This window comes from Callithrix jacchus, chromosome 7 (assembly GCF_049354715.1).
Source record: "Callithrix jacchus isolate 240 chromosome 7, calJac240_pri, whole genome shotgun sequence".
NCBI lineage: Eukaryota > Metazoa > Chordata > Mammalia > Primates > Cebidae > Callithrix > Callithrix jacchus.
Window position 1 is genome coordinate 107,411,528 of NC_133508.1, and position 15,112 is coordinate 107,426,639.

Below are 15,112 nucleotides of genomic sequence, written 5' to 3' on the forward strand. Positions count from 1 at the left end.
TAAAATATGTGATAAATACATTGAAGTTTTAAAGTTATCTGCTTATATTGTACAAAGATATTTTTGGCTCTTTAAAGGTTATTTTCCTATATTAAGAAAAGCTTTCTTATATTAAAAACTTTTATTGTGACTCAGGTTTTGTGTCTATATATAGACACACATACATAGGAGGTGTTTTTCTTTGCACATTTGTTTTGCACAGCTAAAATAATGAGGTTAAATAATGCCCAGGTATGGTCAATTGACCTTTATAATAGCTAGCTTAAAGAAAGCATTTGACAAATGGACAAAAGAAATCACATTGTATTTCTTTGTATCTCTCTATTCCTCTTAACCTTCCCCAACCCTCTACTAAAGATTATGTCTTATTTAGTCAGGAAATCTTATGTAATTTTTTGGAAAGTCCATAGGAAAAGCAAGATGCAACTCTCAGGCAAACAGAACATAAAGCAGCTCCCATATGTGCTAGAAAGGTCATTAATCTTCAGAATATACTGTTGAAATAATTTTTATTTTCAATACTTATAGAGTTTTTACACTCAGAGGACTCTTACTGGTCTTGAATTTGGAAAAGACATCTGGTTCAGGTCAGTGAGGACTGTTGTATGTTAAGTTTTACTCCAGGAAATTTGGTTTTAGCTTTGGTGACACTTAGCATCAGTGGAATGCAATGAATGCCTAATATTTCTGCTTTATGTTTGGGCATTTCTCTTTAACATCCTCAAGTACACTTTCATCCTTGAAAATGCAAACCTATTTTGAAATGAAGAGAAAGGTAATTGATAGATAAACCAGATAGTTTTTGTTTGAAGAGCCAATCAAGTTTCTCTTTGTACTCAGTAGGGACTAAAGGAAGCCTAAGGATAATGACACTGTCTTCATATGAAGGAGAAATTTTTTACTAGTGGGAAATTAGAAGTAAATCTACCAAAATCTGTTTGTAAATTTTAAAGACCACCAAAAAAGACCTTGAAAAAAATAAAATTACTGCAAGATTACTGTTGGCTATTATTGAAAGTACTACAGTTTTATTTTTCCACTTTACAACCACCCAACGGCACACCAACCAGCTGTATATAAGAAAACCATAATATGAACTAGGCTCTTTCTATTAAAAAAGAAATATTACACTAACATGAACAGTTCTGAAGGAAGACAGTGGTAGGTTTTCAAATGGTTTGTTAAGAATTATATGTAAACAGATACTAGATACTATGTTTTGGATTTTTAAGTATGAAAATTATTTTGTCCTAAACTATTTGCTAATTGATTACCTTTGACCTCAGTTATTGTGGGGCATCATCTTTTTATTACTCTATAAAGAAGTTCTAATTCTACCTATATGAATTAGTATTTTCTCATGTGCCAAACGCACACACATAAATTTTCCTTTTCTCATTTCAGGAAATATTTCACTCTTCTATAAGTTTAAGAAAAATTTCTAAGCAGTGATACAACTTTGGGTCACTATTTTAGTAAAATGAAGACAGTCTCTAGACTCATTTTTTTAAATATCTGACTTCACTACCATATGTGCAGCACAACAGTGACATCTTAAGGCCAAGTAACCAGAGCTCCTTTAGCCAGAGAAAGAACTTGAGTTGGGATCTGATTTCAAAGAAATCCCAAGTCGTTTTCAAATTTACAATATTTGACTGGTAGAGAAAGTGCTTCTTTATGACTTCTTTTGCAGTCTTTGTGAACTTTTTAATGTGCATTAGTAAACATTGACATTTTACATAGACATACTGTATATTAATGCATGCATTTCACTGCATAGTTTATTGACACTCCCCTTGTAAAGCTTTTATGGAAGAACCAATAGGCCACAGCAGTATAGCAAAAGAGGCTTAATCTTTATAAATTGGGGCCTTTTCTGTCTCTTTGCTAGCCTAGGTGGCTGTAAACAAATTCGGGTGGGAGGGGGCAGGAAACACCTCTTAACATTTAAGGTTTTCTACTTGGGTGTACTCTAGCCAATTCAAAACAAATTGCTTACTTTAATAATGCAATTTTACCATTTTATAAAAAAATTAAATCACAACATGTTTAACTGAAATGGCTGTATTGTAATTAATATTTTGAGATAATTGTGATTTTGAGCTTAAATTATATATAAAAATTGTCATTTTTGTATGTGTTAAAAAGACTACTATATCACAATTAAAAGTACTTTTTAGTTGAACTACATATTGATGTAAATAAAACTGAATGAAGACATATTTACTACTTTAACATAGATTGTGAATGTACTTACTGGTTTTTTTGCAGTATGAAACCATAACAACCTTGAAAGCTGCTTCATTTTATGTGCAAAGAAGTCCTATGAATCTATATTTTAAATTTACTGATCCTGTGAAATTAATTTCTTTGTCAGTTAATTTGCAAATGCGAGCTGTATTCTTCAGTTTTATGTATTGACACTAATTGGTAAAGGTGTACAATGTGATTAGAATGCATTTTGAAGATGCTTTCTGTACAGATACAAAATACAGGGACTAAAATAATGCTGTGCAGTGTATAGCAGAGCCATTTTTCGGCTTTGGTGTACTCAACTTTTTCAGTATTTAAAAAAGTGTTTTGAATAACATAAAAGTCTCCTTATTGTATAAATAATAAAATGTCACCTTATTGTAAAGTGTCTTTTGTTTACTATCAAAGCAGACTTCCTAGTCAGCAACAGAGCTGTAATAAGAAAAAGGCATGTTTTTGTTTTTTATTTTTTTGAGAAGGAGTTTCACTGTTGCCCAAGGCTGGAGTACAGTGGTGCGCTCTTGGCGCTCTTACAACTTCTGCCTCCTGGGTTCAAGTGATTCTCCTACCTCAGCCTCCCGAGAAGCTGGGATTACAGGCAGATGCCACCATGCCCGGATACTTTTTTTTTTCTTTGATTTTTAGTAGAGATAGGCATTTCACCAGGCTGGTCTTGAACTCCTGACCTCAAGTGATCTGCCTGCTTTAGCCTCCCAAAGTGCTGGGATTTACAGGCATGAGCCCCTGTGCCCAGCCAAAAAGGCATGTTTTTTAAAACATAAACATTGTAATCAATATTTGAAAAATGTAACTTTTATTCTGAACATGTATTTATCTTTATTAACAATTTTTTTCATAATACAAGCATGCCTCCATCATCCAAAAGCTATCTAGCTACCTGTCTATAATAAATTGATAAACATGCTATTGAATTAACTTCTTAATAGAACCATATGGTGTTATAATGACTAATCAACCTACTTCTGAAAATTTTGGTATGAATAAAAATGTTTACATTTAACTTTTATTAAATCAAGTTTACCTGTATCAAATTCCCTTTTAGAAAAATACTGCAAGTTTAGTCTTACCAAGACTGCAAGTACATTTTAAAATTATGAAATAATTTTAGATTTTTAGGTTGAAATAAGGTTTTTAAGTTGAAATGTGTACTGAGATTAGCCACATTGCAAAAGTCCTTCCTGGGTAATGAGAAGTCTTATTTTTGTATCATTTTCCTCTCTTTTTCTTTTGACATGTGGCCCAAGATGAGAAGGTCTTATTTTTTAAATGCCAAAGTACAGTATTCAACAACATTTGATTCAGTATTATATCTAATAGAAAGGTAGAAAGTGGCTAGTTATATTCAAGTCAATTGGTCACATTGTATGGAATACAAAAGAAATGAGAAAAAAAACAGTTCTAAGGAAATGCTTTGCAATTATAATATTAAACCACATTAAATAAAAATTCACTTTTGAAGAAGCTGCTTGCTATAAGAAAATGAAAGTTAGTAGGATAAATCCCATGCAAAACATTTAGAACAAATGTATGAACACATTGTGGTTATAACCATTACAAATGTACATAACACCTTACAAAAATCTTAAATAAAAATGTAAAAATATTTAAAGGTAGTGAATATGGCCCAGGCTAATTATACCAATGGGTAGGTGATACTGGGAAACTACAAGATCAATTATAGCAATCATCTTTTAAGATGATACTAAAACAAATGTTATATCCTCCTTAGAATTAACCAGGGTTAATAGAACATGAAAAAGGTTATAAAACAACTCCATGTTACGTAGGAATTCGGTCTCTCAAATATTCAAGTATAGCAGCTGTTCCTTTCATTAATATGGCTGCTCGAGGAACTCGGAATGGATTTCCATCCAGTAGTAATGTTCTAAACAAAAGAGAGAAATTGAGAATGTAAACATTTTCCATTAACAAGGTTTTTCTTCTAATTTCATTTGTAATTTTATAAATAAAATTTGTGTATTCTTTTTCTATTTGCCCCTTTTTTATTTCTTTTTTTGAGAGTCTTGCTCTGTTGCCTAGTCTGAAGTGCAGGGGTGCAATCTCAGCTCACTGCAACCTCTGCCTCCCAGGTTCAAGTGATTCTCCTGCCTCAGCCTCCCGAGTAGCTGGGATTACAGCACCCGCCACCACACCCAACTAATTTTTGTATTTTCAGTAGTGACCATATTTCATCATGTTGGCCAGGCTGGTCTCAAACTCCTGGCCTCAAGTAATCTACCCACCTCAGCCTCCCAAAGTTCTGGGATTACAGGAGTGAACCACCATCCCTGGGCTATTTGCCCCTTTTCAAATCTGAGCATTTAAACACTAGAATTATACTAATTAATAACCCAAAACACATTAATTGAATACTTGTTTTGTGAAAGCCACTGAGCCAGGTAATTTATATTCACTAACTCTTAACAATCCTATGATGTAAGTACCATTAATAGTTCTATTTGAATAGATGAGGAAACACAAATTTAGGGAGGTAAGAAATACTAAGATCAAATAGCTACTAAATGGTGGAGCTGTGATTTGAACCACCTTTTTATCCAGCCTTCTCAATGTTATTAAATGACTACATACTAAATGGTCAAGTAAGATTTAAACAAATATCAGCATGAGTCATCCAAGCCAAGGACTATAATGTAATCAATGTATCACCACCACTGCCCCACCCCCTGCCTCCCAAAAACATTAACACATTCCTGTCCTCTCCCTCCTTTGAGCACATATACATATATAAATCTATTTACATGTTCTGAGAGTTCAATATAAGATTTAAGAGTTTGTTGTTTCATTATATAATAAAATGTCTTCAACTGAGGGCTTTTGTATTAATTTTTAACAGTTAAGTGTTTATGTAAACAAAAATCAAAGGACTCACACCATATTGTTGATCTAAATTATATCTTCAAATATGTCTATGTTTCTTGGAAATTCTTTTAAAGATTCATTTTCCTAATTTCTAGAAAAAAAAGTTGATTACAGTTGATCCTCATTATTTGTGGGTGCTATATTTGCAAATTTGCCCACTCACTAAGTTTGTAACCCCCAAATCAATATGTGTGGCACTTCAGAGGTCATTCGTAAACATGCACAGAGGAGCAAAAGATTGGAGTCACCCCACGGGCATGTTCCTAGCTAAGGATGAACAAGGTGACACTTTGCCCTCTTGTTTCAGCTCTTCTACTATAAACGGGTCCTTTTGGTGGTTCATTTGGTGTTACATTTTTCAAATTTTCATACCTTTGTCGGTTATTTCACTATGTTAAATGGTCAACAAGTGTAATGCCAAAATACTGTCTAGTCCTCCTAAGGACAAATGTGAATTATGAAAAAAATACATGTGTCAAGTAAGCTTTGTTCAGGCATGACTTATAGTGCTGTTGGCCATGACTTCAATGTTAATGACACAATAATAATATTAAGCGAAGTGTCTTACTACAGAAACACACATATTACAAAATTATGTATTGACTGGTTGCTGAAAATGTTGTGACTAGACTCTTGCAAGAACCTAACCCTGTATTTCCCCTAGGAGCGATAGATCAGTATTCACTAAGTCAGCGTTCAGACTGTCTATAGAACATAACTGCCACAAATAATAAGAATCAACTGTACTTGTCTCCTATAATTTACTAATATGAGGTACTAGAGCAGATACCAGTGTTGTCCCAGTGATGTAAAATATAGCAAATCATTAATATGCAGTTTTCAACAACTAAATTATTTCTGACACATTCTACTTAACCACTTGGCTTTCTGTTGATATCTCAAACTCCCTTTATATTCACTTAATAAGCACATACTGGGTGTTTACTATGTTTTAGGCACTGGGACAACTCTTTTCCAAAGAAAAACCCCAAAATTGTATAAATAAGCCCAAATGAAGCATGACGGGAAATCAGGGTAGGGACTAATTCCAGTTGGAGTACAAGGAATGCTTTCAAAGGTGACATTCATTGGTCAATTATGATGAAAACAGGGTAAAAGTACCTGATGCTGAGGGAAAGCAGATGTAAAGAGTACAGAAGACTATGCTGGGCTTGAAATAGGATAGTGGTACTCTGTAATCAATTTCAAAAAATCCTGTATTCAAAGCTAAGGAGTTAATATTTCCCTGACATTTTTACACAGTAGAGATTCAGGTTATAAACACAGTGATAAGCAAAGTGCCACTGGAAACAGTTATTATATTTACACATATATTTTACCATATGAGCAAAACTAAAAATATATATTTGGTAAAATGTGAAAAACAGAATTGGGACTCTGAGTTTTGTTACCTGTTATTTTTAACAAAATGTTAAATCTGTTACTTTAAATTTCTGCAAATTTACCTCAAAAGAAAACCAAATCACTTCAACAAATCAATCACATAAATGAAACAATGAAGTAGAATGGTGCAGTTACCTTAAGTTCACACAATTGCCAAGCTCTGGTGGAATTTGTAAGAGGTCATTATTTTGAAGGTCCAGCGTGGTAAGATTTTCCATCATCTTCATTTTCTGAGGGTCCACAGAACCAACCTGATTATTACTAATCAGAATTGTTTCAAGTGTGAAGATACGATATAGAACTTCAGGTAGCATTTTAAACCTATTAACACATGGACAGAACACCTAAATATACTGGAATCAGACGTCAAAAATCGTTCCTAAAACAGACGATGTTAAATTTGACATGGCAATTTTTTCTTTAGTGTATGTTATTCTGTAATTGGCATAAGTTCTGTATTTGAATTTTACAAAAAATAAAGAAAAAGGGCTACTTTTGAAAACCTTAAAATACATATTAAGCAGACAGACTTGTAACAATTACTACTTGTTGTATAAAACCAGCAAAAATTCAGAGTAAATTCTCCTGTTTTTCTGTTCACATTCAAGAGAAGAGGAAACCTTCTCTGGAAATTCTCCCTATAATGTATCCATGTAGGTATTCTTCCATTCACTTTTACTTCTTATGAAACATAATCACTCAAAACATATTAAAATTTGAGATTTATAGTTTGCTTTGACTGAGGCTTCCAAAATGAGTACACGTTGGGTTCTTAAAAAGACAACAAACTAGCACAGACTGTGGGCTTTCTTGTCCAAGCAACCCCAAAGATGCCACAAGATATAAGGTGGCCAATATAGGTCAAAGCAATACTTGGAGTTAACACAAAATGGTGAGGAACCCTTGGCGGACAAAGGCTAGCATAGTTTTAGCATGAGGTAAACCTGAGCCTTCACTAGAAAATACAAGAATGGGCAGAAGGAAAGCTTTAGGCTTTTCACTTCCCTATACTGCCCCATTCCTTTGCTGCCTTGATGTAAAAAAAGCAATAGTGAAGTGCTGAAGTTCCAGTGAGACTAGAGAAGCAATAGCCAAGAGTACAGATGGACTAAATGATCCCTTTCTTAGGTTTTTCTCTTCCCTCCTTGCAACCCATGAACAAGATAATTACCTGATAACACAGAAGTTTAGGCTAGCTTTTGGCACCTCTCCAAAGATGTTACTTATGTGCAACTGATAGCTCAATTGACAACACAATATAAAACGAACAGCTCAATTCACAAGTAAGGAGAGATCTGAGAAGTGCACATATTTTTAAATAATGACAATAATGGTGCAATCTGTATATTAGAAAGCACAAGTAACAGAGCAGACAGAAGAAAAATTAAAATAAGCAATATTTTAACATCACTATGCATTCGCTTCCTCATCTATAAATGAGGAATAATAGTACTAAACTTATACACTGGTTATAAGGATTAAATGAATATATTTGAAAACTTTAAAACATTATCTGGGTTACATTAAATGTTCTATTAATATTTTATTTTTAAATTTTATTTATTTTTTGAGACAGAGTCTTGCTCTGTCGCCCAGGCTGGAGTGCAGTGACGCATCTCAGCTCACTGCAACCTCCACCTCCTGGGGTTCAAGTGATTCTCATGCTTCAGCCTCCCAAGTAGCTTGAATTACAGGCCACCACCACACCCAGCTAATTTTTATATTTTTAGTAGAGATGGAGTTTCACCATGTTGGTCAGGCTGGTCTCAAACTCCTGAGCTCAGGTGACCCACCCGCCTCAGCCTCTCAAAGTGCTGGGATTACAGGCGTGAGCCACTGTACCTGGCCAGCTATTAATATTTTAATTAAATTGTTTCTAGAATCCATTTTCATCATAAGAAACAATGTGACACAGTTGTTAAGAGCCCAACTTCTGGAGTCAAACCACCAGGACTCAAATCTCAGATGTATAATTCACTATTTTTGCATACCTTAGATGAGTTGTTTGGTTCTAAATCCTTGTTTTTTTAAAGGAACACAGTAACAGAACCTAGTATGTAGGTTCTTGTATGCATGAGATATTACATGTACTTAGTGCAGCACCAGCAGAATAATAAGCTCCCAATAAATATTAGTTAGTCTTAATTATCTGCAGTGTCTTTATAGTGTTTGCAAAATAAAATCTAAGTTTCGTTTAGCATAAAAAGCTCCAGGGTTGGCTACCTGCTTACTTGCCAAACTTAGAATATCTGTTACTTCTACTCCTCTACCTGCTTGCTTTATTGTCCAAAGCACACTGAACTTCTTGAAGTTTCCCAAACACCCCATATGTTTTCCACCTCTTTGTGCCTTGGCATATGCTATTTGCTCTAACTAGAATGTTCTCTACCTGAGTGCCTGACAAATGTCTATTTTTCAAACCTCAGTTTCAATGCTGTCTCCTCTACCTTGAAGTAAACTCAGAAAACACATTTTCCTCTGCACTGTGCTTCCATTACAGCAATTGTAATTATTTATCTGCACATTTGTCCTCCTACAGGTTTTTCAAAATGGTAAAAAGGAATAAAAAATATGTTAGACTCATACATCAACTATGAGAATTCTAAGAAGATAATATTTTTAATTCTAAGAACTAAGTGAAAATAAAATCTGAATATTGAAATAAAGTAGAAGGGGACTTCTTGTTATTTGGCTTTTAGTTGTTTTCTCCAATTAGAAAGATCTATGTATTTCCACAGAATAACAATTAAAATTGTCTGTTCTGTCTCTTACCTATTAAAGGAAAGATTGATCGTTTGTAGTCTTACCAGTAATTCCATTTCTTCTGGCAAAGAATTTAAAAAATTGTTCCTAAATAGGAAATCAAAACAGATGACTTACAAAGTTTGAAAAATTTTACAAGTTTAATTTGTAATTAAAATGTTGAGCAGAAAAAAAAAATATGTAGATCAGTTTGTCAATCCTTGATCTGATCTTATTAAGACTGAGTTCTGAGAATTCTGAATCAGTCACCTACCGTAATTATTCAGTTAGCGTGCCAAATCTTAATACCAATATGCAATCAATTGACAATGCAATGAATTCTTTATAGGTTTAATAGTGATTACAGGTAAACACTGTAAACTAACTCCTTCCAAGTGGGTTCTGTAATACTTCCCCCATGTCTACAATACCACATAAAATAAATATTCCATTGGTGTTAATACATATGACACAGGCATGAAATTCTACCCTAAGAAGAATTTTAAAATTATTTTTTAAATGAACCAGGAATTTAAAGAGATTCTATCTATTCAGAGATTTGGAGTTTCCTACTCCATAGGTATTAAGCAAACCTATTCCTACTCTTAAGTTTAGAATTTAAATTTACAAAATGACTATTTTTTTTAGCTCTTACCATTAAACATGGCAGTAAACAAAATCTCATTTATTGTTAGAAGGATCTGGGAGCAATGTTAAAAGAAAAGTTAAAAAGGTAAAAGGATTTTAGAAGCAGTATAACTACTAATAATGAAAATACTTGTGAGAAATTATTCCCAACTAGATGACCACCTATTATAAATACTTTTCTCTAACCTATTTCTTTGTGTTCTGAAGTCAAGCCTGATATGTAAAAGTCATACTTTCTACAGTACGATCTATATTCTTTTTATTCTTTGTACTTTTCTCCAGTTATTGTCTGCATTAAGTTGTGGTGAAAACCACTCAGCTGGTTTTATGCTATTTACTTTCAGAAAAGAAACAATGTAAAGAAAATACTTTCCATGTGTTGTTTGTAATTTTGCTTAGAATGGGTTAATATTTTCAGTAATTTTGTCTTATCACATAACTGGTAAATTGCTTACCAATGAAAAATGTCTGATTACAAGATTTTTCCTAAATTCTTTTTTGGGTTTCTTAAATACTATTTTAGGATTCTCCTAAACTACTGTCAATAAACAAAGACCAGTTGCCACATGTACCTAGGAAAATAGGTAAAAGGAGTAAATTAGGTAAAACTCAAAGACAAGTTATAATTTTTTTAAAAAGTCAAGCAGTAGTATCAATAAATACCTGAGATCTAAAAAAGTCAATTTTTGAAGCATACATAACTCCAAGGATATTGAGGAAAGCTTATTAAAACTGAGATTGACATCAGACACCGTTTCCTTCAGTTCTACCATCCTGAAACAAAAATAATTTTAAAATGTTAGCCTTGAATTCACTGTCGGAACTTCAAAACTGTAAGCAGATCAAAGAGGGAAAATTCCTATTTTTAACTTCTGCTAATTATGATTTTTTTTAATTTATTTTTAATTTTGTATTGCATTTTAGGTTTTGGGGTACATGTGCAGAGCATGCAATACAGTTGCATAGGTACACACATGGCAGTGTGTTTTGTTTGCTTTCTCCCCTTCACCCACATTTGGCATTTCTCCCCAGGCTATCCCTCCCCACCTCCCAATTTTTTTTTTTTTTTTTTGCACCTTTTACTTTTTCACAGAAACGTTAAGAGTTGGGATATGTAACTAATAAAAATATTGTTTTTTACAAAAACTGCTCACTCTTAGCTGTCCAAAAGTTCCTATTTGGCTTTAGATGCATATTAAATTTTCACTAAAAAGCCTATTTATTTTGTATTTAAACCATCTATGGCACAAAGGAGAAAAATCAAATCTAGAAAATTTTTATACTTTATTCTGTTTGAATCCATAAAACAAATTGTTAGACAGACATCCTGTAACATAGTAGTTATCTACTATATAAGCAGTGTATGTATCACCACTAAGGTGCTTTAGTTTAAAACTTAAAGAGGAAGAATTAAACATTTCTATGTAAGCCCAATCAAGGTTTATAGTTTTAATCCTGCTATTAATATGATTTACTAACAAATGAAAGTTGGCTGGGCTCAGTGGCTCACACCTATAATCCCAGCACTTTGGGAGGCTGAGGAAAGTAGATCACCTGAGGTCAGGAGTTGAAGACCAGCCTGGCCAACATGGTGAAACTCCATCTCTACTAAAAACACAAAAAATTCGTTGGGGATGGTGGTGGCCACCTATAATCCCAGCTACTTGGGAGGCTGAGGCAAAAGAATTGCTTGAACCTGGGAAGCAAAGGTTGCAGTGACCTGAGATCACGCCACCACACTCCAGCCTGGGCAACAAGAGCAAAACTCTGTCTCAAAAAAATAAAAAAGAAAACCAAATGAAAATTAAACTACAACTTAGTCTCTCACATTAGCAAAGAAAAAAAAGAATATAAACTGCTGTATTGAAAAAGATGTAGTGACAGAAAACAAGTTTCAATGTGTAACTGATAAATTTTTTTTTTTATATATCCAGAGTCAAACTCTGACTTAGTAATTTTTCTGGAAATCCGGCCTAGAGAAACAAGTTTCCTTTATTGTCATAATCAACTGTACAGTATATAGTTAAATTACATTTTTAAAGTATTGTTTACAAACAGAGAAATACTTTCGACAAACCAGTCAAGAAACAAATTATGACCAGGCACAGTGGCTCACACCAGTAATCCCAAGACCTTGGGAGGCCAAGGCAGGCAGATCACTTGAGCTCAAGAGTTTGAGATCAGCCTGGGCAAGGTGGCAAAACCCTGCCTCTACAAAAAACACAAAAATTAGCAGGGTGTGGTGGCATATGCATGTAGTCTCAGCCACTAGGGAGGTTGAGGTGGGAGCATCACTTGAGCCTGAGAGGTTAAGGCTGCGTTTAGCCATGATTGTGCCACTGAACTCCAGTCTGGGCAACAAAGTGAGATCCTGTCTCAAAAAAATAAAAAAGATACAAATAGCATGTATAACTCCAAATGGAGAATGGCTTGAAATAAAATATGCAATATGCCACAAAGTTAACAGAGTAAATCAGTGGTGAAACTACAACTCAAACGTTCCTTCATTTATTCTAAAACTTTATGAGTATTATTTTTATAATCGTTGGTGAAAAGTATGAATTATGAATCAAAATTTTTTTAAAAGGGAAAATTATTTGGCAACTTTCTAGAGAAAAGCATGACTTTTTTAATGTAATATAGCCATTAATAAAGCATGTCTTGATTATTTTCTTGACATTCTAAGTTGCTCAAAGTGTTATATAATAGCTGTGTCAACAGAATGACATTGTTTTGCAAAAGAAGACCCAGATAGTGGGATAAAATGAGGAAGTAAATAATAAGGTAATGTCTCTTAAGTCTCTCTATCTTTATTCCCAATTAACTTATTTGATCCAGGATCCCCCAAAGCAAACCTGTCCTATCTGAGAGCAAATCTAAATGATCAATTCTATCAAATATTCTCTCAGTCCTTTAAAACAAGAGAGAACCAGAAGATGGACTAGATCCCTTTTGCCATGGACTCTCTTAAGTTGTCATCTTTTAAGATCTACATTCCCTAAATTATGCTCTGTAAAACAGAAAGCAAATTACAGTTTGTCTCAATTTTAAAAAGTTTCATCTGTCTAAAAAAAATTGACAGATGAAAATCATTCAATTTTCTCAATTCATCACACCACTCTCCTTCATGAAATCATCACCTTTGTTTTTTCTTTTAAGTATGTACTAGATCCTAGCACATAAAAGCATTAGGCTCTAGTTAAATGCTTTGTGTGGATTATGTCATTTAGTTTAATTCTTATAAATAGGTGCTATTATTACCTCTATTTCACAGGTGAGAAAACTAAGAACAGCTAGTTAACCTGTCCAAAAATTACAAGCAGGTCTGGGACATGGTACAAGTAATTGACTCTATTGCTTAGGTTCCTTATCATTACCATAACCTGTCTCACATTGGGTTGTTTTAATTGCTGGGTTATCTGTCAACTTCCTTTGGGTATATAGTTTACTACTAGATAACAAATATTTTTTAAAGTTCAATAATATACTAAATTAATTTTCTTTCATAATCTAAAGATTTTGCTATAATTAACAAAAATATATTACATAGTACAAAGCATAAAGCAAATGATTTCTAATCACTACAGGTAAACAATCTTTTCTAGGAGAAAAATATTAACAGGCTGCAGTTAATTTTGCTTTTCTTATCAATGGAAAAATAGGGGCTTGGCAATTAATTAACATAAAGCCCCAAATGAAAATTCCTATTAATCCACGTGGACCTGATATATTAGACAGTCTCTTAACACTTTTCTCTAATATTTCATTACATGGGAAAATAATTTAATGTTTTTAATAATTCTACTACCCATCTCCAAGTTTAAATATAAAAGAAAAAGAAACAAAAATTTTTAACTCTATACCTCTCAGAACGAATGATAAAATTGTCTCCATAAATACTTAATGACATTTGGTAAATCCCTCTAATATTAATAATGCAAAAATTTTTAAATATACTTTTAAATTTAAAAACCAAGAAAAATAATATTTATTGCAACCAAGATAGGAAAACAATAGAATGAGTCACAACCTATACAAATGGCATCATAAATAGTTCTTACCTTTTTGGAATTTCACATATTTGATTCTTACTGAAGTTAACGGAAGTGATGATGTTGCTTTTTACTGCATCAAACACTTCATCAGGAATCAAAGTTGCTTGTTTATCACTAAATGAAAAATGGTTTTGAAAAATAAACCATTCTTAGCAGTCCAAAAAGATATGATTATTACTCTTCATTTTTAAAGGCATTTAAAAGATTTTATAAAATTTTTCAAGGCCATTGATTATAAAATTTTGTAACAAATGCTACATAATCTACCAAGCCATAAAAGGTTCACTGTTCATAATTCAGACAACATATTGTTTTATAGCATACTACACTACATTTTCTAGACATTCATACACTCAATGTGAATGAAAATAGATTTTTATCTTCAGAGTCTAAGATATCTATCTATCTTAGATATCTATCTATAGATATCTATATCAGTCATATAATAAATGGAGCCCATTCCTCTACCTCTGAGTAGAATTAAATTTATAATTTAAAAAACTAGTTGCTGCCCCTTCTTAAAAATCAATAAAAGGAGTTTTCTTTCACATTTGTTTGGGCATATAATTTCTGCAAGACAATAATCATTTTCAGTTCAATACTGCACTAAACTAAAATTAGTTTAATTTTAGTATAGTAACCTAGACCAATCTCTCTTTCCTTTAGTTTGTGACAAGGTAGACAGAGCAATGGACTGAGATTAAACTATTCCTATATCTACCATTAATGAGCTTTACAACTTACCTTCCCCAAATCTCACTTCTGTGACATTAGAATCTGAAGGGTTATTTATTGTTATTTATGTCACACGTTTTCAAATGTAAATGTAAATAAATTTCCTTTTTAAAAATTTTCAGTAAGATTTTCAATAAAATATAAATTTAATTTTAAATAAAAATACAGTAGTTCCCCTTTATCCAGACCCCTATGGATGCCTGAATCTTCTGAGAGGACCAAATCCTATATAGTATATACCATATTTTTTCAACCTGATAACAAGGTAACTACTAAGTGACTAAGGAAGGGTAGTATATACAGCATGGATATGCCAGACAATGGGATGATACATGTTCTGGGCAGGTTGAAGAGGGATGGCATAAAATGTCATG

The 15,112-nt window shown here is 33.0% G+C and overlaps 1 protein-coding gene across 6 annotated transcripts in view; it reads right to left on the reverse strand.

Moving 5' to 3' along the window:
• Positions 1 to 3,050: 3,050 nt before the first annotated feature.
• LRRC40 (leucine rich repeat containing 40) overlaps positions 3,051 to 15,112 on the reverse strand; it is a 67,417-nt gene continuing 55,355 nt past the window's right edge. For 2 of the 6 annotated variants that reach the window (XM_002750952.7, XM_017974834.4), the window contains 5 exons: positions 14,010 to 14,117; positions 10,612 to 10,722; positions 9,331 to 9,408; positions 6,694 to 6,879; positions 3,051 to 4,159 (listed from right to left, as the gene is read on the reverse strand). In XM_002750952.7, coding sequence (XP_002750998.4) covers positions 4,054 to 4,159; positions 6,694 to 6,879; positions 9,331 to 9,408; positions 10,612 to 10,722; positions 14,010 to 14,117 — 589 coding nt within the window. In that variant the 3' untranslated portion in view covers positions 3,051 to 4,053. The remainder of the gene's footprint in view (positions 4,160 to 6,693; positions 6,880 to 9,330; positions 9,409 to 10,611; positions 10,723 to 14,009; positions 14,118 to 15,112) is intronic. The other 4 variants (XM_017974833.4, XM_078332227.1, XM_035251858.3 and 1 more) reach the window with 2 other exon arrangements.